Here is a 25,006-nt window from a genome sequence, read left to right on the forward strand (position 1 = left end):
ACTCTGTGGTTTCATCCCAAAACCCCCAAAATTTTAACCTAAGACTGTCTACTGTTGATCTCACCCCATTCCTAAGAGGTCTATAAGGGGCGTGCATAAGAGCACCAGTGTGCCTACCATCCAGTGGTGGGTTCCTCCCAGTTCGGCCCGGTTCTGCCGAGCCGGTCGCGATGACAATATGACATCACCGAACTGGTTCTGCCCACCCACCCCGGGTTATTCTTACCTTTTATTTGGCCCCACCCACAATCTATTGCTGCCTCCTGAATCCCAGCTGATCGGCTAGAAGGAAAAAAACTGTTTAAATTCTTGCCGCGGGGCTTCAAAGGGCCGCCCTACAGCTGATCAGTGGTAAAAGGCAGTTTGGTGGTAGACGGGTGCCTCCAAAAACAAATGAGTAGACCAGTGCCTGCAAAAATAAATGGGTAGATCAGTGCCTCCAAAAACAAATGAGTAGACCGGTATAGCTCTGCAAGCAGTTAAAAGCCTGGTAGACCAGTACCTCTGCTAAATCCTAAAGAATTGTCACATGACCATCAAGCCATGCCCACAAAATAAGCTATGCCCACAGAACCAGTAGTAAAAAATTTTAGAACCCACCCCTGCTACCATCCCTGTCCTAATGTTTCTTCTATTTGTATCTATTTTATGTATCCAATCCATGCTTATACTTATTACCAAATACGTTCTTGACAAATAAAATAAATAAATAAAATTTGTTATATCAGATCAGGAATAAAGGACAACTTGGGTCCAGCTCTGAATTTTCTCTTTGGCTTCATCTTTGTGCTACTGTTTTATTGGGAAACCATTCTTGATGCTTCTGATAGCAATATGTTCAATTTTAGAAGTATTTGTGAGCACATATTGACATTGTCCTGCTCTCCTACGTTTCTCTGTATACCTACTTTTGAAGGAACAAATTCCTTTTCCAGATATTTGATCACTTCCTTTGTTGGAATGACTCCTCTTCTTTTACAACAAGAAGGTGAAAAAAAATTGCATGCTGGATTTCTGTATGAGTTGATATTATGGAAGTAACTCCTTTCTTTCTTTCTTTCTTTCTTTCTTTCTTTCTTTCTTTCTTTCTTTCTTTCTTTCTTTCTTTCTTTCTTTCTTTTTCTTCCTTCCTTCCTTCCTTCCTTCCTTCCTTCCTTCCTTCCTTCCTTCCTTCCTTCCTTCCTTCTCTCTCTCTCTCTCTCTCTTTCTTTTTCTTTCTTTCTCATTTGCTACAATAACTTCCATCAAGCTGGCTATTTACCTTCATTTCTGGTATAATTTAGAATTCCTGGATTAGGATTAAAAGAATATGTACTTGCCACACTTGTTGACAGCAAAAGATTATACAGAAATAACGCTATTTCATATCTGAAAAATGAACAGCAAAATGATTCCTTTCACTTTTTGCAAGGCTTGTTTTTTTGTGGCCTGTTTGAATAAGAGGATGAGCTGTGATTATTACTTATATTGTAACACAAATACAAAATGCATGTGTTTATGGGACAGATACTTCCTTTAAACAGCTTATGATGATATATTCTGTTGTATATCTCTAACTTCTGTTGTTAGTAAGATTATTCTAAAAATATTAACAGAACTGTATTTCCAAATTCAGAGAATTTTGAACTAAGTAACTAAGAAGTAACTAAGAAAGAAGCATGTATTGTTTGACATTTGATTTCCTAAATAATGATGTTTTATTTTCCAGTTTTTCATTGCTCTCTTTATGTCCTTCGCTTACATTTGAATTGTACTTGATTTCTTCACCATGACAAAAGTGATGATTTCTTTAAAGATATTAATGTCTTCTCTTATTTTAGTCTCATCTCTTTTTTCTTCTCTAGTTCCTTTATCCTTGTCTCGTACCTTTGTTGTTAGCAGAACAGACATACTAGCCCCAGGCAGTCCAGGTAAATATGCTTGCTTCTTCTGTACTTCTGTTATAAATTGCGCTTACCTTGTAACTAATTAGCAGCAGTTTTATATACTGCATATCATCTTTTCAGAGAAGAAAGGTTTGGGTATAACCAGGTGGGTGCCCTAAGTTTTTATTTCTGATTAGATAATAAGTGGACATTGAAACAAAAAGGAATTGTGTCTTGACATTTGTTGAGTCACTGAAACTTTTGCCTTGACAGTTAGCATTTTCCATATCTTTAAAAATACTGCCAAGAGCTAAACATATTTTTGAAAGTTAAATAAAATATACAAGTTGTTCTATTGCTATGGATTAGTGTAAACTTCTGTATATGAGAATATAATGAGTTAATTCTTCTAAAAGCTCTAGGAAGAGTAGGAACATTGACTCCATGCAGTCTTGTACTCAGTGGTGTTTTCCATGTGGAGTGAAGCAACAAAAATGGGATGAGTCCTTTAAAATGATCCATATGTTATCCCCTATCATATATGTTAGGTAATTTCATTCAGAAGATGTCATGGATGAACTGCTACATTCCTTGAACCAGACTGCACTCTGTCACAATCTCTAATTTGCTATAACTGATGAGGATCATAGCAGTCACATTTGCAAGCATTGCCAAAACCAATAAACTGAAAATTCAGAAAATTTAATTCTTTTGCTGCTATGTGTACTGTTTATAGGAAGGGCCATAGCTCAGTGGTAGAGCTCATGTGGGAGAATGTAGTTCAGTCCAATCCAGGTGAGGCTATACCAAAATAATGACAGGGCTGAGCTAGATCAATCAATAGTCTCAATCAATGTAAACAATACCCTATATATTAGTTTGGATGGGCAAACCTCTTTCATTGCCCAGGTCATTCATTCTAATATATTGTTTCCACTCTATTTTTCTCTGTCAAGATTTCTTTGCTTCTTAAACTGCTTTCAGCCACTTCCTTGCCTTATTCCTGTTTCAGCCATGAAGCTGTTGGCCTTCCTGGTTTAGAATCATAGAATCATAGAGCTGAAAGAGACCTTGGAGATTTTCTAATCCAATCCCCTGTTCAAGACAGGAGACCTTATATTATCCCAGAAAAAATTGGATTGCCCAATCTTTTCTTGAAAACTTCATGGGATAGAGCACCAACAACCATGGAAAGCAAGCTATTCCATTGATTAATTGTTCTGTCAGGAAATTTCTGCTTACTTCCAGGTTGTATCTCTCTTTAACAAGCTTTCACCCACTGAGTCGACTCCCTCTCCTCTGTGACAGCCCCTCAAGTACCAGAAGACAGCTGTCATGTCATTCCCTAATCCCTCTCTTCGTTAGGCTAGAAGACATACCCAGAACTCTTAACTATTTATGATAAGATGTAGCCTCCAGTCCTCTTATCATCTTCATTGCTCTTCTCTGCAGCTACCTCACATACTTGGCCAGCACTAGAAGCAGGAAGATGGTGATGGTCAGCTATGGTGGCAGGGCCATCAACTGCAGAACACCAAAATGGCGTAGATGGCAGAGAGATATGGGTGGGGGATTTGAAGTGTCCTTTTGGTCATAAGTGTGAAATGGTTGTCATGCACTCAAATTTTGATCATATGACCATGGGGACACTGCATTTGGACACTTTGGAGACCAGTCATAAGTCCATTTTTTTTTCAGCACTATCATGATTTCAAATGGTCTCTAAATGAATGGTCATAATATGAGGACTATCTATATGAGTTTTGCATTATTAATTAACACCAGAGTATAATCACGTGGTTAAAAACTGAGAAACATTATTAGTTTCTCTTAGAGCATCTGTAAATCGAAAATTAAGGTTTAATTTAGAATCATCAATCTGGCTTTCATTTTTTTCATTTATTGACTTATACTAGCCTCTAAATAAGTTGCAAAGTCATTTTAATTTCTCTTATAATTTAGAACACATTACTTGCTTATAATGCTGTGGAAAATGGTCCTAATCTCCCAGAGGTTTTACAAGCATTGGATATTTACTTGTGAATTTTATATTGTTATGTTATGTTTTATGTTGTGTTTTATGTTTATATTACATTACATTACGTTATTCTAAACTATATTATACTGTATTTATTAAAATATTTTATTATGAATTTGAATGCATTAATTTGTGTTCAAACACATTAATTTATGTTCAAAGTGGTTTTAGAGGTTGAACAAGAAAATTTAACAAAGGACACACATCTACATACTTTGTTTGCTGAATAAGCCTCATGAATTTAAATTCAAGTAGCTTGTCAATTATCTCAAGTTACCTTCAGTCTGTCCCATGAACTGATGTTGGTTTTTGGATTTCAGTTGCATTCTTCATATTTTTCTTTTTTCCCCAGCTGAAAATAAGTCACCACCTCGTTCTTGTGGCTTAAATCATTCAGATTCTCTTAATAGAGGAGATCGCATTGATGCTGTGACACCAGCAATAGGGAATAGCAACAATCAATTGAACTCCTCATTTCTTCAAGTATATGTTCCAGATTACTCAGTCAGAGCAATCTCAGACATTCAATACGTCAAGGTATGAAAGGAAAAAAAAATGGATCTTCTACCTGTAATTGTAGACTGGGAATATAGGCTGTCTAAACTCTTAATTGTCAATCAGTTCTTTGTGATAAAGAATATTCAACACTTGGAAAGAATTGTTTCAGATGCAGAACATTTTATCCATTTAGAGATGATCTTGTACTTCTTTTAGGGAAGAACTAAACTCTGACTGGATAAATTAATGAAGTTTGCTCAGTTAATCCTCCTTGTTGACCCTACTTTCCAGCTAATACTTTCTAGGCACTCATTAGTGGAGTTGGAAACCCCATGCTTTTCTCTTCATGTTATTTTGTTCCCAAATTGTTTGATTACTTTTTTTTTAATACTTTGAAGGCATTTCTTAAATTTGGCTAATGATTTGACTTGGTGGGCATGGCTTGGTGGGTGTGGCTTGGTGGGCGTGGCAAGGGAAAGATATTGCAAAATCTCCATTCCCACCCCACTATGGGGCCAGGCAGAGGTAGTATTTGCTGGTTCTCCAAACTACTTTCCGCTACCGGTTCTCCGAACTGCTCAAAATGTCCACTACCGGTTCTCCAGAACCTGTCAGAACCTGCTGGATTTCACCCCTGATCTATTCCTCATGCAATTTCCATTCTTTGTGCATAGGTGTGTGTTTCCCTTCGTTTTTATGATTCTGCTTGAAGGAAGAAAATAATATGTATATCTTTGTGCATGTCCTTGTGAGTTACTCTGTGGGAGAGTGGTTTGTAAGCAGGTGAGAGAATAATTGGTATGTGCAAATGCAGAATCAATTTTATAAATTGTATAATTACCAATAATTTATGGTTGCTCAGTTAATTCTTTTTTTTTCCTGGTCTCTTCTTTTTGTACATACAGACATAAGTGTGTGACATGTGAATTCATTTGATGCCTCTTGTAGACATTATAGGAGAAGAGTTGTGTTAATGTCTGATCGAAAAAAATTAGGAGTTTGGTAGAATCTCATCTGATGAACTGAACTCTAGTTCTTTTTTTTTTCCAATTTTTTATTGTTTAAAAAAGAAAAACAACAGTAAAATACAAACAAACATAAATACAATAAAACAATACGAAAAACAAACCAACATCAAAAAGAACATAAATTTGTTGCATCGGTGGATTATTTTCCTGTTCCACCTGTTTTCCTCTATACATATCTATACATATCTATTTTATGTATTCATTTATTCACATAGTTATACACAAATCAATTGTAATCTACTTCTTGCTTAGCTATCTGTGGCTCCTGCTTAGACATTCAGGCTACATTATTTTCCTATATTTATCTTTCCCTCTAACCAGGAATACCATCTCTGCCAAACTAAATAGTATTCAGAATCATCTTTCTCTTGTAATTGCTTTGTAAGTCTGTCCATTTCTGCACATTCTGTTATTTTGGCAACTAGTTTGTCTTCTGTTGGCAGTTATTCAGATTTCCAATTTTGAGCATACAGTATGCGTGCTGCTGTTACAATATGTATAGTGAGAGATTTTATTTCCTTAGTAAATTGTGGGGTAATTATTCCAAGTAGAAAAAATTCCGGTCTCATTTCAACTTTCTGTTTCATTATTTCTAATCATTTTCTTGATTTCTTGCCAGTAATGTTGCGCCTTTCTGCATGACCACGAGAGATGGTAGTATGACCCCTTCTGTGACTTGCATTTCCAACACATTGGTGACACATTTGGGAACATTTTAGCTAAACGTGCCGGTGGCAGATGCCATCTGTAGAACATCTTATAAAGGTTTTCTTTGTAAGGTATAGACATTGTCATCTTATCATTTTCTTTCCATAATTTATCCCACTTACCCAATTCAATAGTATATCCAATGTTTCTTGCCCAAGTTATCATATTTTCTTTCACAGTCTCCTCCTCTAATTTGTATTTTATTAGGTAATTGTAAATTTTGGTTATCATTTTCTCATCTGTACTTTTTAATATCTTGTCTAATTCATTTGGTTCATTTTGAAATCCAAATTTTGCCCGATCTGCTTTGTATCTTGATTCTATTTGGAGATACGGCCACCAGTCAATGTCTATACCTCGGTTGTCGAGTTTCTGCCTCATATATAAATTCCCTTCTTCGCTCAGTAATTCTTTTTTTTTTTTTTTTTATTGAAAAAGTTTTTCGAATACAAGTTTTTCCCCCTTTTCCTCCCTTCTTCCCTAACCCCCCCTCACCACCCATCCCCCCCTGTGACTTCTTCTTCACAACAATAAACTAATTCATAATTAATTACATAATATTTTACCATACCCTTACTCACTCCTCAAAATACTGACCCTTAGCATAGTATTCTTATAACTCCGCTTTTCTCCGCTTTTCACAATCTACCCTTTTTCTCCTCCCCCAAACTTATAAAATATTATTATTATTACAACAACATAACCTTTACTTTTATATATATTAATTTAACATTTCAAAGCAGCCTTCTCCAAATTTAACATTTATTCTGTTCTATCCAATTCTTCCACTCCCCGAAATATATAACTTAAAAATCCTTTTTCTTAAACTAATCAATCACTAAACTAACCTATTTCAACCCAGTTTCCTGCAAGATTACCATGCACTACAATTCTAAATATAATCCACTGCCCACTCTGCTAAAATATACATATGTCTATATATACATTCCATTTTATAAAAAAAAGAAAAGACAATAACTTTAAATTTATAATTCATTTAGTATCTTCTTTGATGTCTTTCCACTAGATTATTAAATCCGTCATCCATAATAGGGTAACATAGCATCCTGGTGCAACAGTTTATTCAAAATCTTCAGTCATCTTCTGCCCCCATCAATAATGAATATCCTCATGTATATATAAAAGTAAAAACAACCACCCGAGTGACATTATAATTATATTCCATATAGTTGTAATTGTGGTTTTCATCAGGATTATAAATCCCCATCATCTTAGTGGGTAACAGCCAGATCTTCTGCATGCCCCAGCATGACTCTCTTGCCTTGTAACTCAAAATAGATATAATATATTTATCGGTAAAAGAAATCCAAAATAGATAGTTCAAATCCAACAGTATAAGGCTCTTTCCACATCCCAAAATCACGGCATTGCAGAGATCTGCCACTTTCCTCAAGATAGTGTTAAACAATAATTCGCCTCCAATATCTTTTCACATATTCATTTATTTTTTTTAAAATCCCTGGCTTCACTGTTGCTTGGTTTAGAAACTACTATTTCTACGAGATCTGTTTCTTTTCTTTTTCTTTTGCGGGTTGCATTTCCATCCAGATTTCCTTCCTACAAGTTGTGTATCAGCTGTTCGGTTGTCATTCTGCTTTGTAGATTGATCTTGTTGGTTTTGTTTTATTATCTCATATGTCTTTTCCATCACTTGTATATCAACTAATTGATTTGCGCACTTGTCTGTAAGTTGATAGTTCATCACATTAGAATCAGATGACACTGCTCTCAAATTTATAGACAGTCCAGCTGGGGTATCCAAAGAGTCCAAAGACAGTTTATCTACCACAGCCTCTGTAATTTGATGTTTTCCCTTTATTTCCAACTCCTTTTGCTTGTCCTGTATTATGCCTAAAGATGTTAAATTTATTTTTAAAATTTTTTGATAAAATTCTTCCGCTTTTTCGACAGTATTCAGTTGGTATCTTACTCCTTGGTATCTCAATATTAAACCAACTGGGACGTCCCACCTAAATAGAATATTCCTTTTTTTTAACTCATTCACTAGAAAACCAAATTTCTTCCTCTCCATTAACATCTTGGGCGGGAGTTCCTTAAAAATCCAAATCTTTCTTCCATGAAATTGCAAAGCAGAATCATAAGAATTCTGGACAATATTATTTCTAATTTCTTTGTCTGTAAAATAAATCACCACATCTCTAGGCAATTGCCTTTGTTTTGCCAACCAGGAGTTTATTCTATAAATTCTGTCAATCCTGCAAAACACTTCATCAGGTTGAACCTTTAAAATCCCAGCCAGAATTTCAGAGGATATCTTCCTTAAATCATCTCTGTCATCTTCCTGCAAACCTCTCAGTCTAATTGCATATTCTGTAAAATTGTATTGGATCATTAAAACTTCTCTTTCAATCCTCTGTTGTACATTTGTACATTGTACATTTTCTTCATTAACAGACTTTTGATCAGCCTCCATTTTAAGTTTGTCTTCTGAACTATTATCCTGAATGTTTACCAAATCCTTTTTAATTTTTTGGATCTTGTCATCCAAATTCTCCTCAGTTTCTTTCATTTTAGAGTTAGTATTTGCTTCCAACTGAGTCATAAAGTCTGCTAAGCCTTTAGCTACTTTTAGAATCTTTCGATCCAAAAAGCCAAACTTAGATTTCACCAATTCACCAATTTCTTTGATTTCCAACTTAAATTTTTCAAGTTGCTGATTCACAATCTCATCCCTTCTTACAATCTCCTCAAGAAGAAATTCTATTATATTAAAGTCAGGTTTCTGAGACTGGAGAGTTAAAACTTGTTGATGTAATTTATTAATGGGGGAATCCCCCCCCACTGCCTGTTTGTCTAGTTTTATAAGTCTCAGTGCCATTTTTCCACGCAGACAAAATTTACTGGAAAAGAGAGAGAAAAAAAAAACTTTTTTCCAACCAAGATCAATATCAGATCCTCAAAGAGAAGAAAAAAAAAAAAAACAGAAGTGAGAGTGAGATTTTGCCTCAGTTACAGCCAAAAATATTCATTCCGCTACTTTGTAATTGAAAACGGAAGGAGTTTCCCTTTCAGCCTCTCTTCAAGCCGCAGCAGCAATCGCCATTTTAAAAAAAAAACTTTTTTTTCCCTTCACTTCACTTCTTAGGCAAAATAGAATAAAAAGAATACTTGCGCTTCAGGATCAGAGGTCCAACTCATATCTTCTTTAATTAATTTATTTGACAGATTTACAGGCTTGCTTTTGCCCCCTAGCTCTGCGTGTAGCAGAGATTTCCCAGAGCCCGGAGCATCGGCTGGGGATACGGGGAGTCTCTTCCGCTCCCTCCCAAAAGTAAATAAAAAACTTTTGGGATTAGGCAGAGGACTCTACCCACCCCAGCCGGCTCTATCTCCGTTTCCTAATGGAAACGGAGTTTTTTCGAGCCGCCATTCCGCTGAAAAAGGCGGCTCTTACAGGCAGTGGGTTCGACGATCCCGAAGGAGCGTCCAGCAGGGACAAGCAGCAAACCGGAAGTCTTCGCTCAGTAATTCTTGATAGCTCCTCGTTTTTTCTATGTCCATTACATTTGGGTAGATCAATGCTTCCATGGTTGATAACCATTTCGGGATTTTAGTATAATGTTGCTTTCTAATTTCTTGCCAGGTTTTGTACAGTGAGCCTCTAATAATATGCTGTTGGAAGTATCTTTGTTGCTTGTTGGCGCCCTCCCACAAGAAAGCGTGCCAGCCTCGGTTCAAATCAAATCCCTCCAGATATAGCATTCTCTTATTTTTTAATTCTATCCTTTCTCTTATCCAATTAAGTGATGCTGCCTTATAGTATAGCTCCCAGTCTGGTAAACCAAGGCCTCCCTTTTCGCAGGTATCCTGTAGGCATTTTATTTTTATTCTGGCCTTCCTTCCTTGCCAAATATATTTCACTATTATTTTATTGAGCTCCTTAAAGAAGTTCTTTCCTGGGCCAATCGGTATCACTTGAAAGAGGTAGAGCAATCTAGGTAGTATATTTATTTTTGCTGACCCTATTTTACCTAAAAATGATAGTTGCAATTTATTCCATGTTCCCAGATCATTTTTAATTTGTTTCATCAATTTAATATAATTATCTTCTCTAATCGTTGTTGCTTTTGCGGTAAGCCAGATTCCTAGGTATTTTACTTTCTTTACAATTTATATTCCTAATTCTTCCTCTAATTGTGCCTCCTGTGTCTTTGTCAAATTTTTTGTTAAGACTTTAGTTTTTTGCCTATTAATTTTAAGCCCCGCCACTCTACCATATTCTTCTATCTTCGCTAATAACTTAGTTCCTGTTGTTTCTGGTTGTTCCACTATGAACACGACATCATCAGCGAAGGCTTGCAATTTATATTCCTCTTTCCGTATCCTCAAGCCCTTTATCTCTTCTTCCTTCCGTATTTCATTCAATAGGACTTCCAATGATGTTATGAACAATAAAGGGGATAATGGACACCCTTGCCGTACACCTTTTTGCATATCCAATTTTTCTGTCATGTCCCCATTAATTGTAATTCTTGCCATTTGGGATGAGTATACTTTCCTAATCATTTTTAGAAATTTATCGCCGAATTCCATGGCCTCTAATTGCAATACAAGAAAGTTCCAATTCAAATTATCAAAGGCCTTCTGCGTGTCTAAAAAAATCAAGGCTACCTGTTTATCAATTCTTTGCTCATAGTATTCAAGGACATTTATGATTGTTCTCATGTTATTTTTAATCTGTCTCCTTGGGACAAAGCCATTTTGATCAGAGTGTATATACTTGTGGATGACTGCCTTCAATCTTTGTGCTATTATTGTCATGAACAGTTTATAGTCCACATTTAACAATGAGATCGGCCTGTAATTTTTAACTAGTGTTGGCTCAGTGTCTTCCTTATGAATGAGTGAGATAATAGTTTCCGTCCACAATTTAGGGGTTTCTGCTTCTAACAATGCATCATTAAAGACCTGGAGTAATAACTCGTCCATCGGACACTGGCACTTTTTATAAAAATCCGCTGGGATTCCATCAGGGCCTGGCACTTTGTTGTTCTTTTGCTTTTTCCGTGCTTCCATCAACTTGGTCATTGTAATTGGTCTGTTTAGTGTCTCTGTGTGGGCTTCCTCTAATTTCGAGATATTTGTTTTGTTTAAGTATTCCTTAATATCTTTGTCCTGGGTTTCCTCTTGGGTGTAAAGCTTTTGAAAGAAGTCCTTGACTATGCGCTTTTTATCTGAATTCAAATGGTATATTTGTCCTGTTTCGTCTTGTAATTGGTATATTATTCTCCTCCCTTTTTCTTTTTTTAATCTATACGCTAGCCAGCGTCCTGTTTTGTTTGCATGTTCAAGTATTTCTGCTTTGCCAGTTTGATTTTGTGTACAATTTCTGCTTGCATAGTTAAATTCAGTTTATGTTTAGCCAAATTTAATTTTTGTTTTATTACTTTATTATCGGGATATTTCTGCAACTGTAATTCATATGTTTTGAGTTCTTCCACTAGGTTGTTCCTTGTTTATTGTTTATCTCTATTTTTTTTGGCTGCATAAGCTATGGTAAGTCCTCTTATGTAGGCTTTTGTTGTGTCCCACAGATTCTGTAACTATGTCTGTTCTTTTGTATTTATTTGAAGGAATATTTTTACTTCTTTCTCAATCATCTGTATATATTCTTTGTCCTTTATTATTCCTGTGTCCATCATCCATCTCTTTTGTTTTCTATACCCTTTCCACGTTATTTTTATAGGATTATGGTCGGCCCAAGTATTCGGTGTAATTTCAATCTCTTGTATTTCCTTCCTGAGATCTGGTGTCATCCAGGCCATGTCGATCCTAGACCATGACTGATGCGGGCTCGAATAATATGTGTATTGCTTAACTTGTTTGTTTGCCTCCCTCCATACGTTGTATAGGTGTAATTCTTCAACCATGACCTTGAATGTATCTGGTAGAGTTTTCTTTCTGGTTTTGCTTCTTTTATTACTTTGATAGTCATCTTGTATGTTTGTGATTGCGTTAAAATCCCTGACAATGCAGATGTTTTCATACTCCAAATCTTTAATTGTATCATTCAATTTCTTTAAAAAGTTGCTTTGATTTCCATTGGGTGCGTATATGGATACTAATAAGATTGTCTTCAATTCTGTTTGTGTTTCTATTATTAAAATACGTCCTTCTGTATCTGTATATATTTGTTTCGTTTTTAGATGTTTTTTAACATATATTGCGACTCCTCTCTTTTTATGGTCTCCTAGGGACGTGTATAATCTTCCTAATTTTTGATTTTCCAACAATTTTTGATATTGTCTTTTGATATGAACTTCTTGTAGTGTTAAAATGTCAATATCAAGTTTTTGCAGTTTTGTAAATATGTATTTTCTTTTAATTGGTGAATTGAGTCCATTTATATTAATCGAAATGATTCTTAATTCTCCTTCCATCTCTATTGGTTTATCTGTTAGTTATTTTCAGTTTTGTTGTGTTTCTAGTAACTCTTTGTATCTTTTCCCTCGCTCCCTCTCTCTCCATTTTTTCTCTCTCTGTTCTTCTTTTATCTTCTTGATCTTCTTCTTCTCTTTCTGTCCGCTGTGCCTCATGTCTCCTGGATTCCGCTTTTTCTCCTCTTTCATGACCTTATACCTTTTAATAAAGTCTATCAGTTGGAAAAGGTATTAACTCCTGATTTTTTAAACTCATTTGGAAGTCTCCAAAAAGTCTACTTGCTACTCTTAGCAAGTAGATGTGGAACTGGACAATGCACAAGAGTTTGCTCTGTTTATTATTATTATTTGTCTAGTCTCTTTTTTGAGGGAGCATGGGTGATTATAAATTCAGGATTATCTTTCAGGTAAATACAGTAGTTACATACAAAAAAAAAATACACTGTCTCTTCTGATGACAAGACAATATGTATATTAGTGTTATTAATAAAGCAGGCTTATTATAACTTGTTTCCATTAAACAAATATATAAAAATATATTTGCTTTATTATAGCATAAAGTACAAAAGTACTAGTTTTTGAATACTCAACATTTGGGAGAAAAGACAGTTGCAGTCTATGAATGCTAATTAAAACCTTTTCTCCCTCTATATGGAAAAATTCTTGCAACATGATTGGGCCCTGGAGCAATAGATGAATCTGCAGCATCACTGGTTCTAGAATTGGGGCAGAAAAAAATTAGAGCCATTTATTCTGCCTTGAATAAACAGAAATGTATTCTAAGTGATCCCAAACTGCCTTGGAATTCAAAATTTGTGGAACAGATACTAGGTTGCTTATTTTCAATAAAAGCAAGTTATGATTTATGAATCTCTTAATGCTAGCAGCATCAGAAGTATTATTATTAATTACCAACTTCTTTTTTGTATCTGTTAATGTGCTTGGTACAGATCTCAAGACAGCAATACCAAAATGCCCTAATGGCATCTCGAATGGATAAAACACCTCAGTCCTCGGACAGTGAAACCACTAAAATAGAACTGACTCTTACAGAACTGCATGATGGTTTGCCGGATGAGATGGCAAATCTACTGAACGAACAGAACTGTGTAACTCACAACAAGTCCAACCACAGTATGCATAATGAAGGTACCATCTAGGAATTGTCACACAACTTTCACCCTGTTTCTCTGCTTTCCATCTTCATCGCCGGGTCACCAGGACCAGTCCTCCCTCCTTTGCCTTCTCTCCAACTGTGACCACCATTAACATGTGCTTATATCCAGTGTTCTGAGACCAAAGACATTCTGGGAGCAGGAGACAATGCTGGGAAGATTTGGGAGCTCAGAGAAGGAGAGCACAGAAGGAAAGGAAAAAAAAAAGCAGCAAACACCTAAGCAAAGCTTGGCAATGATGAGCCATCTTTTTGGGACAAATGGCAACATTATTCCAAGTGGAGCAGAATCAGGTCTATTTTTTTCCAGTTATATTGGTAATCCTTTTAAATATATGCTGAAAAGTCAAAGCAGCTGTGGTTTATTTTTTCAAGCAATATCATGAATCTTTTTTAAGAAATATTTTGCAGTGGTAAATATTGCAGGATATTTATTCCCAGTTAAACTCTACTGTATTTTTTGTGACTTTGTTCCAATGGTTCCATCTTTCATTTATTGTGTTTTCCCCTTAGATAAAATAACAAAGTATTGTCATTTGTAGAATGTATTGGTTGGGGAAAAATATGAATGATCCTTAAAGAACTTAACACAGGTTGCTCCTGAGACCGGAGAAAAGTAAGTGGTCCCTTAATCCTTCTGAGTTGTGCATAAGGACATGTCATTTAAGAGGCCATATTTTTGAGTCCAGGAATAGTGGAATACGTGGGCACCATATGAAAAAAGAAGGAATTGTGTCCTGAAAAATTGCACATAGTTTTTATTTATTTGGGAGATAAGTAGCCATTTTTGCTGCTTCTCCTTTGCTGAGTGCATGTCTAAACTTTGGAGTATTTTCAGAGTCTATGTATTGTCAGTCAAGCCGCCCTTTACTTTCAACAAAGAACTTGTTGTAAAAGGTATGTTAAGAGAGCTGACTTTTTTGTTATTTAAAAATGCTGCTATGCTAATAGCCAAAGTCAATCCTCCCAAAGGCTCTGTTCTTAGAAGATACATGCCCCTGTAGATGCTGCTGGGCCAGCCTGTTCTCTTAGATTTTAAAATTCTTTTTAAGATAAAGTCAGTGTGTGTTAGAGGAGTCTAGGCTAGAGGGCAGGAAGAAGAGAGATGGGATATGTTTCAACAAGTGGGAGAGAATTTCTATTTTTCCATACATTCTTTCTTTAGAAGTCCTCTTTTTAACCTCTAGTTCTTAATCAGCTGTTCAGAATTTTTATGAACACTTGGGCATGAAAAATGAAGAGGCAAATCTCTTTAGGATGTTCCCTGAAGAATGTGCTCCACCTCAGGAAGTTGCAATTTATTTTGTGGCATCTGGGGAGCATTCCCCAAGGAATGCCTTGCAGTTACATATTTAAACAATCTCATTTGACACTGCTGATGAGATCCTGAATTGCCCGTGCCATTCTCCCTGCTTACAAGAAATATGACCATGAAAATCGAGTATTACTGAATGGATAAAAGGTTCTATTCTGCAGAATAGCATTCAGGGCTGACCTCCAGAGTGTGTTAGCTACGATGACCTCCTGAGCCTTGATTGTTTTTTTTCACTCTTCATGCTGGAACCCTGAATTTACAGGGATACTTTGCAGATGATGTGTTGGTTCTTTGCAGATGTGAGATGAACCTTATGTAAATTCTCTATAGCTCTGCTTATGCAAATATCCTAACCCCAAACAGTTGTGCGCCTAAGTGAAATTTATTTTATTTTAGGTTGTGATTCTTACTTTGCAGTTTAATCTGTAAATATAAAAGAGCTGTTTTTTCATTGTTGACCACAAGACTTTTTGAGTTCCCATGAAGCACAATGTAGATTTTTCCATTACAGTATGCCATTGAGTAGGATTGACGTTTTGAAACTTTCTTTTATTAGCATAATACTTTAACCTATTAATTTTTTTCAGGCTTGTCATGAAATGCAGACAAACTTCTTTAGAGGCTGCAAAATGCTATGCCCTTGAATATTGAATTTTCAAATGTAATGTGCTGTTGAAAATGATGCATTATAATTTGGCCTGTTATGACAAAGATAGATTCTTAACTGTTTTTGTGTCTGTATTTCATGTATCTCTTTTCATGTTTTGTTTCCCATAACACATACTGAATTGTTCCAATTGATTATATCCAAATGATTATGCTAGTTTGTCATGAAAAGCTTTTCTAGAACTTCCTAAATATTTTAAAGGTGTATATCAATCTTTTGTAACTATTTCAAATCAGTATATATAGTTGAATGACTAAATATTCCAGTCCAGAGCCTAGAGGGACCTCTATCCCTGAAAAAAAATGGTGCATGGAAGAAATTAGTAGCAGGCCATTTGTATTATTTAGGCTTCCCAGCCAATGCCAAGCTAAAGATGCTCTCAGTTCAAAAGAAGAGGTAATGTTTTAGAAGTTGACATCTTTATATCTGCTCTGTCAATATCTGCATCACAGTTGGACTTCACTTTCTGATGAGTGGTCTCCTTTCCTGTTCAAACTTCGAGATTCCATCATGTATTAAAATGTAATGTGTAAAATTAACATCCACTGGATTATCTGAATGTACTCATGTCTTTAAGAATATTACTCAGTTTATTTAAATTCTGCTTTTCATGTATTATGCCAATCATTTTATCCATTTTTTAAAAATATCCAAATATATTTTGGCAAGTAATGTGACTTTCACAGTCACTTTAGACTGGAATGTTTGGACCCTTTCCCATTCAAATACCACAAGGCAGGAAAAGTTTGAAATCTGAGTCTCCAGATTTTGACAGAAATCTTCCTGGCCTCTTTGTCCCAGTTGCTCATGTTGTTTTCACTGTTTCTTCTTCTGGGATTTGGTAGTCAGCAATGGTCATTAAGTCCTTTTGTATAAGTCTTACAGAAATATAGCCCTTGTTTGTTTTTTCTTACACTAGTTCTTCAACTGCCTGTGAATTAGTTTTGCACTTACTAATGTGAATGCCTTATACCGTTTAGGACAATACATTGTTAAGTCTTCATAAAGTGATACCTACTTCTTGAAATGTTTTGTTTGTGAGGTAAGATCTCAGAGATCATCATAAAGACTTCATTTGGGGGTTGGAGTTAGCCCCAAGTGCTTCTTCTCTAAATTTGCAAACTGTGGGTGCAGAAGATTTGCAAAGTTTCACTGATCTTAACCAGCCGCCTAAATGCACAACTTTGAACATTTGGGCTGTATAAGCATTAATCATCCAAGTGTGGCTGAAGATTAGGACTATGCAATTTAATGAAGTGCAGTAAATCAAATTACATACCTTTGCATAATTAATTTCCAAAATATTTTGTATGCTTTCTCTTAAGGAGCTAAAGTTAATTTCCAGTTCCATGTGAAATATGTTGGCATATATGAAAGCAAAGAACAATATAACCTAAGTATTAAATCCTTTATATTTTTTGATACATAAACATTAATCACCCGCTTTCCCCCCCAGTATACCCCAATTCCCCTGCCTTTTAATCTTTATAAAAATGAAATATAGCACCATTTTACCCCTCCTGGCATGTGAAGAAATGGTACTTGAGCATAACATTTCTTTTTTTTTTCATTTTCTTCATGTATGATTGTTCTAAACTTACCAAGTCTTACCCAGAGATTTTATATCTTTGTGTCAGGAATCAGTTCTGTGAGTTTGTGATAATATGGTGGATAATATTCCAGGCCAATTTTTCACTGTTCTGGCATCCTTAGGAAACAGGTAGTATAGTATCCAGCAATAAAAACGTCAGTTGATCCAATGGTCACTAAGACATTTTTCATCTACTCTGATTCTCTTATGTGAGCTTTCTGATCGTATTATGTTCTCCTATATAATGACTAGATGCTCTGGAGACTGCTTTGAAATTATAGGGATGGCTGTTACATGTAAGTGAGCTTTATATACAATACATAAGCTTCAGCTACATGATTATGGCTGCTTGTAGCAATAAATTCCTTCATATATGTAAGCAGTTCTGTAATTTTAAGCAACTCTCACATGGTGGTTATTGTGTGAATTATTCATCAAGACAGCCCAGAGATATAATTTGTCAATTAACAGTGCAGGTGGAATCCCACAAATAAGTAACATTATGCTTTATGCTCAGGGCTAATAAGACAAAAGCAATATTGCTAGATCCACCATGGAGACGCAAGTATGCCTTGTCCCTCAGGTAAATGTAATAAAGAATCCTTGGAAAAGGTCTCAGAAACATTAAACTCTTAATACAAAATAGCTATAATTAGGCCAGCATGTCCAAATGACTGTACATTTCCAAAAAGTGATGTGTATTTTGCTATTTTGATATGGCAACAAGGGCAACTGGCAAGCAAGAAATGCTTTAATTCCATTTTCAGACATTTGTTAAATTGACAGAGTGGTGGTTATGGTGGTGGCCTGAACAAAGCTTGAGTGCTTGGAATTTCTCGATTGAGACCAGACAGCATTTGAACAAGAAGGCACATATTTCTAAGGTCCAGTTAGAATCATTCTTACATCTCTGTGTGAAAATCTCTAGTTAATCTGTGCTTTGTATTGGGGATCAGATTAGCTGGCTTTTAACAAGTACTCTTGGCTTTTAAGCCAGAATGATCTTATTTATTTTAACTACCAGAATACAGCCCCTCCATTTTACTACAGTAGTAAAACATGCCCATAAATTAAAGTATATTTGTTTCAGCCCTTGAATTGTACAGCATTTCCTGTGATCTTTAGAATGTGGCCTCTTCATAACAAAAAACAGGGGGAAAATTATTTTGCAGCATTGAACGCAGTCAGTGATTCCTTGTTTTGCCTCCTTTGGATTATGTGCTATGAGATGCTTCATAATGTCTACTGCTTCCTTTGAGACAGATCCCCAAGAGTCTTTGCCACAAGTAGTTATGCAGATGAAACTAGATTAGAATAGGGTGAATTTGCTGGTTAGGGTTCATTTCCTTCCTGTAATGTGTGTAAATTGTTATCACAATAGGCAACCAGTTGAGATCTACATGCTTGCTGTAGATCTCAACTGTAGAGATGTACAGCAACTGTACATCTCTACAGTTGTACAGTTGTAACCTTTTCCTAACATACTTCTGGCAGTTAGCATTATTTCCACAGAAGTGCCTGTCTAGCTGCTGTAGTAATGCTGCAATGATGTATCTTTTTATAAAGTGAGTGATACTAAACCTGGTTAATCCTAGAATAAATGTGTAGACTGAATTAACATTACAACAACAAGCCTTGAACTCAAAAGATGGGAGAATGAATACAGGGTTAAAAATAATTTATCTTATAAATGTGAGGTGCTAGAAAGTGGTTGAACCTCTTGATGTTTTGCTGTTTCTCACCTGACCTTAGAAATTGTCTAATTTTGCTTAGAAGTCAGAGAATTGTGCATGGTTGAACCATCTACATCTAGGTTAGCTCATGGATGAAGAAGGGAAATGTGTACACTTTTTGATGGGTATCTGTAGCACATTTGTGCTATTATTAATAACACGGTGCTGCAACTAAAGGCACAACGGGAGGCTAGGATTTGTTACTGAAACACAGTTGTTGTATAGGGGGTTCCTAAGAACTGTTCTGTTATTTATGATGTACATTTCTTCCATTTATTTTTACTGTTTCATACATTGACATTTTATGGTTATTGTCATTTCTTAGCTGTAATTCCTCTTGGCTTGATCCTACCACTGTATTTACATTTCTTAACTGGGTGTAGTATTTCTAAATAACCTGTTTGTGGATTTGGAGGGATTGATGAAAGAACAATACAATTTTCAAGATTAGGAGTAAAACTGGTATTGTAAGGGAGAAGGTAACAATAAAGGAGAATACCATACTTCATGCTTAGGCTTAGCGCTCTTAATTCCATACTTCATTTTTTTCACAGAGGTTTATCTGGATCTCTACAAAATGTTCTCTCTCAAAAATATTTGTACTTCTGCATGAGCTACAACAGTACCCGCAACTTTTTGGGTGCCTGGGACCAGTTCCGTGGGGAGAGATTTTTCTATGGACCACAGGGGGCATGGTTTCACACGCTTCCTGCATCTCATGCGGGCATGGATGGGGCTTTGCTTGTTTGCACAGCCTGGTTTCTGGCACGCCGTGGACCAGTGCCGGTCTGTAGCCCACAGGTTGGAGACTCTGAACTACAATACAGTAACTACAATTAAGGTCATAAGTTGAAACTTAACTACATCTCAGGAGAAGCTTTCCAGTGAAGTTAGTATATCTTTCTCCCTCAAAAGTGTTGCACAGAATTGCAGATTTATACATATGTAATACAGTATATCAAAACTATAAAGTTCCAAGCATTGGATTCCAGTTTTCATTATTGCAGATTGCTGACCATGCCTTGGTAAGAATTCAAAGGCTCCTCACACAATTTGTTTCTACTTATTACTACATATCTACATTCTTTTTCTAGGTTTGTTGTTAATATTGCATTGTATCTATGCATTCTCTCTCTTCTAAGTGGGATACCCCTAATAGTATTCCATACTATGTTTATATAATTTTTGAAAAAGCACAAGTGGAATGTACACATTTCATAAATAATCTGTAATCCCAGTGGAGTGTACCATTACTCAGTGGTGTTGACAATTAATTCTATTTATTTTGAACTTGATTTATTTGTATATTTTGCAATTTTATTGAAAAGCAGTTTATTTCTGTTAGATAAATGTGTTTTTCCTGTTGACCTTTGTTTTAAGTGGGTCCTTCACATTCCATGCATCATCTTTTGTTAATAAGAGGACAAGATGGTAATTTTCTAAAAGTGGCTTCCAGGGAGAATGGAAGGCTTCTTCCAAAGGAATGTTTAACTTCCGAAAGTCTTTGGTCAGGATTTGACTTTGTTGTTCATGAATGGTTACTTCCAGTCTTGTTAATGGTCACAGTCACCAGCTAGAAAAGGAGAGAACATTATGCTGGTATTTGTTTTCAGGTAGAAGCAAAACACTGTTTTTTTTTTAAAAAAAAAATCTTTGGGATGAAATTAAGAACTAGCTGGCCTTCCAATTTTCCTTCCCTCCTGGTGTGATATTACTGCTAGTATTCATGGAAGATTTGGGTGTCCAATTAAGCCCCTTGTTACAGTATTATTTACTGAACAAGCTGATGGAATTTTTCTTTCCTACTACATAAGATATATACATTTATTTTTAACCTAGATAAAAATGGCTGCAGTATTCACCTAATCTAAATTTATCTAGAGAATATTAATCATATACTTCAGTTGTTTCTATGCATTTTAGTTTTTTTTAAAGATGCCAAAAATAATGATTCCTTCTCAACTTTAAGTCCGTCATCACTCAATGTTAGTAGGTTACAACATTCAAATAAAGCAACCAAATATTAAATTATCTCAGTGGATAGCAAAAGTAGTCTTCATACTGCCAAAGTCATCTTTTTGTATCATTCTTATTCAGCCTTTCCCCCCAAAACATAAGGAAACTGAAATTCAGATTATGATTTTGACAATTCAATAGGATTCTGTCTAATCATCTTTAAATACTGCCTACAATGTATTTTATTTTATTTTCCTATCTTCACAATTTCTTGGGTAATTTAAAATGTGTTTGAATGTGAATGGCTCATGTCATCTGGTGAACTCTCTAGCTATATAGGGATTTAAATATACGTCACCCATACCATGTCCAGTACTTATAGTGGCTTTAATAGAAGAGCTGCTGGCTGAATTTGTGCTACAAAGTAGGAGCCCTTTAAACAGATTTTGTTTCCTGCTTTCTCCTAAAAGAAAGTGAAAACTAATACAATATGGTATGAGCGTACTGGAGAAATAATACAAATACACGATGCTTAGTGAAAACTACTCAAAATATTAAAATATATGCCTAATATGCCTAGATTGCTTTTCACTGCTTTCTCCATGTGACTGAGATGGCATGATGACATGTCAATCAATCATTTCCGTACTAGTGGAATAAAACAGGAGGACCCCAACAAATCACTGTTAGATGCAATGACCATTTTTGCTGCGACTGTTTTTCAGTACAACCAGAATGCCTTAGACACTGTGATCTGCATCCAGATTTATTGAGGAAATCTAGAAGGCATAAGTTAATTATATTTAAGACCAGAACAAACAATGGGCTATGTTTGGACTTACATGAATTAGTCTCCATTGCCACAATTGGATTCTTTTTTCTGTACCTCTGGTTTCCTCAAATCTGCTCTGGAGAATCTAAATTATTTTGCTGTATGTGATACTACTGGCAACAAATCCCACCTTCCAGCATTCCCCCACTTCTTGATCATCATCTTTCTTATCCAAGTGTTGAGGACAAATTTGAAGGGGTGCTGGAAATACTTGCTACCATTATAAATAGTATCTTTTAGAAATAAAAGTAGTTGTTGAACTGACTACTTACCACCAGAGCAGTTAAAAGTTCTTTTTCCAAACTAAGACAAGATGACTGCAACCTGGTGAAATTATTGATGGGGCAACTAAGAGCTGGTTCACAAAGGCTGAAATCCACAATAACACAGAACAGGAATGCAACAGGTTAAATGTGGGTTGTTGGAACTCTTATGACAATCTTGATCTGTTGCCTATGGGCAGCCTCTTCCAATTCTGATTGCACTGATAATAGGCAGCTCATTATGATGTAGGTATTCATCTCTATTCCAAGATTAACCTCTGGACGAAACCCAAATTGCCCACCATTGCCATCAAGTTACAGCAGAATGCAATGAGGTATAGATAATGGGAGCTGAATATCCCAGAATTGTGCTACATTTCATGAAACATCTGTACTTTTCATAATGGTTATTATCCTTGGATGAGATATTATTTACATATCTTTAAACTTGCTTGTAAAACTTTTGTTAGCCAGTCTAACACTGATGACTTTACCTTTTTTTTTTTTTTTTGCATCTTCAGAAACACATGAAAGCTGCTTATGAATATCATAGGATTTTTTATTTGCAGATCTATCAGAGCAGTACCAGCTTATCCTGCTGATTTCCAATTCAGTGTGTTTAATAATGGAATATAATTACTATTAAATGATTCAAAATAAAAATTGCAATATTTTAAAATAGGGCCTCTTTTTCTGTCTTCTATACACCAATGGCATAGAATGGTGAGAGATGTTTACACTCCAGGAAACAGCTTATTTATATGAAAAAGAAACCCAGGTACAGCCTTGCACTAGAGAGTAACTATCAGGAAATGTGCTTTAATTTAACAGCCTGAACTAATTAATAGGACAACAAGCCAGGCCCTCGGAGCCTTTTACAAATATTATGAAGCTGACCTTCATTGAGTCTCATTCTTGGAATGGAGGTAAAAACAGAGGGGCCCAACAAGGACATCCTGTGGAAGGTTTTCTGTTTTGTAAAGGCTCTGGAACCATTTGCTGCCACATATTCCAACTCTGTAGGAGTGAGCTGAGTGGCTGCTAGCTGAAAAAAAGAATCTCACTCTGACACAGAGCTAAAGTTTTAGCAATAATAAGGTAATGAAAAGAGGCATGAATAAAACATCCTTTTTTAAAAGATTGTAATTTTCTTTGTCTGGTCTATATGAGGAGTTGTTTTCTTTGAGGTCATGCACGCATACAAAACCACCTCTTCTTTTCCTTCTCCCATAAAACTGAGCATAAAAAGCATAGATCTCCCCAGTAGAAATAATCAGGGCAAAGATTAAGCACATGGCGTAAGGATCCATTTTAGAAGGTTCCAGAACACAGGCACCACATGCTTCCATCAGAATGATAAAGCTTTCAAATTTCAGGCACAGAAAATTACCTATCAGACATCCAAGAACAGATGGTATATCATTTCATAAATCATAGCATATAAAAATGAGTGGAAGCTGGAAAAGCTGTAGAGCAAAGGCAGAGGACCGCGCTTGTCCGGATGAACTGAACCCTGAAAATATTCCCATTTTTACAAATACAGGATTGAGGAGAGAGAGAGAGAGGGAGGGAGAGGGAGAGGGAGAGAGAGAGAGAGAGAGGGATGACTCCCTCTCTAAAGGGTCAAATAACTGTAATTGCTGTGATTACTGCAGGTCATAGAAACTGCCTGAGAGGCTATTTTAATGAAATGAACCAGTAGAGAATTAAAAAATATACAAACAAGCCTTCCTTTTTATGTGTGTGTGGGGGATGCATTTGGGCTACTTATATGTCTTAATTCAGCCAGCACATTCTTTATATATTTGGAATAGGTCTGCAAGGAATAAGCTTGCTAAAGATAAAGGGCTCCTGATTAGTTTTTGTTTGCTTGCTTGTGTATTATTCCCCACCTGGGGGGAATCAGTTCCTGCCAATTCCTGCTATAGCCACATTTAATGAAAATATTTTCTATTCTTCCTCTTCTTCCTCTTCTTCTTCCTCCTCATCATCATCCTCATCATGGCAATGTGTAATCTCTTGGGGCGTTTGAGGGAAGAGATTGGGTGGTTTAATCTCACTAACAGATCGGGTGAGCTGATGTCGTTTGTCGGAATCTTTGAAGTCTACTGAATTGCGATTACGGGTAGCCAATGGGGATTCAGTCTCATTGATATCCACATGGGTGTGCTCCACTGTTGACTCGTGTGGCATCTGCAATGGAAAAGAGAGTATCTTACTCTCAGTGCTCCAAGAAGTTAGGTGACTCATTAGCTGCATTACGTGCAGACACTAACATAGATTTTCATCTCTATATAAGACCACAAAGCAACTTACAACAGCAAAAACAAAGCATTAAAACAAAAAAATGCAGCAACATTGTATTAAGCTGCTTACGTTTCGCAAAATTAAAATATATCACAAAGCAGGGCACAATCTGCCTCTACTGTAGAGGAATTTGTCATCCTAGAGTGGTGAATATTTACTGACATAACAAAAATGAAAGAGTTGTTAAGTGAGGAACTCTTTGTATAGGAAAGCCTGCAATTTTTCTTTACGGAGGGCTAACTGACCCATTACCAACACTGTTTACAAATTATGTTCCCAAGCATTCTATTGATCATAAAAGTGATGTAATGGATGTAGATTGGGGATAGTATTTCCTTACCTTCACTACCAGTTCGCAAATGTGAGCGTGCTCGCTATGCCTGCATGCACCTCCTCCACACATGCGCAGAGCCTTCTGCATATGCGCAGAGGGTAAAAAAATGGGACACGATGACATCCGGGTGGGTGGGTGGGTGGGTGGGCAGAGTCTGCCGGCACTACTGGATTGTGCGATCCAGATAGAGCCGTCTGAATTTTACCACTGATGTAGATCTAATATATATTATGTAACTTCCTTGTTTAATATGAATCCATCAGATATAGATGCAT

General features: G+C 36.1%; 2 protein-coding genes across 7 annotated transcripts in view; one reads left to right on the plus strand and one right to left on the minus strand.

The window, feature by feature from the left end:
• CNNM2 (cyclin and CBS domain divalent metal cation transport mediator 2) overlaps positions 1-20,079 on the plus strand; it is a 120,548-nt gene extending 100,469 nt beyond the window's left edge. Inside the window, exons 6-9 of the mRNA XM_070945722.1 lie at positions 1,845-1,910; positions 4,256-4,440; positions 13,510-14,027; positions 19,594-20,079. Of these exons, the coding sequence (XP_070801823.1) occupies positions 1,845-1,910; positions 4,256-4,440; positions 13,510-13,719 (461 nt within the window). The 3' untranslated portion in view covers positions 13,720-14,027; positions 19,594-20,079. The remainder of the gene's footprint in view (positions 1-1,844; positions 1,911-4,255; positions 4,441-13,509; positions 14,028-19,593) is intronic.
• Positions 20,080-20,280: 201 nt separating this feature from the next.
• NT5C2 (5'-nucleotidase, cytosolic II) overlaps positions 20,281-25,006 on the minus strand; it is a 66,483-nt gene continuing 61,757 nt past the window's right edge. For 4 of the 6 annotated variants that reach the window (XM_070945723.1, XM_070945726.1, XM_070945725.1 and 1 more), the window contains one exon: positions 23,741-24,283. In XM_070945723.1, the coding sequence (XP_070801824.1) occupies positions 24,041-24,283 (243 nt within the window). In that variant the 3' untranslated portion in view covers positions 23,741-24,040. Of the gene's footprint in view, positions 20,613-23,740; positions 24,284-25,006 lie in introns of those variants that run through there. The other 2 variants (XR_011600504.1, XM_070945724.1) reach the window with 2 other exon arrangements.

The sequence above is a fragment of the Pituophis catenifer genome, unplaced genomic scaffold (assembly GCF_029215685.1).
Source record: "Pituophis catenifer annectens isolate HBS135680 unplaced genomic scaffold, rPitCat1.0.hap2 SCAF_6, whole genome shotgun sequence".
Taxonomy (NCBI): Eukaryota; Metazoa; Chordata; class Lepidosauria; order Squamata; family Colubridae; genus Pituophis; species Pituophis catenifer.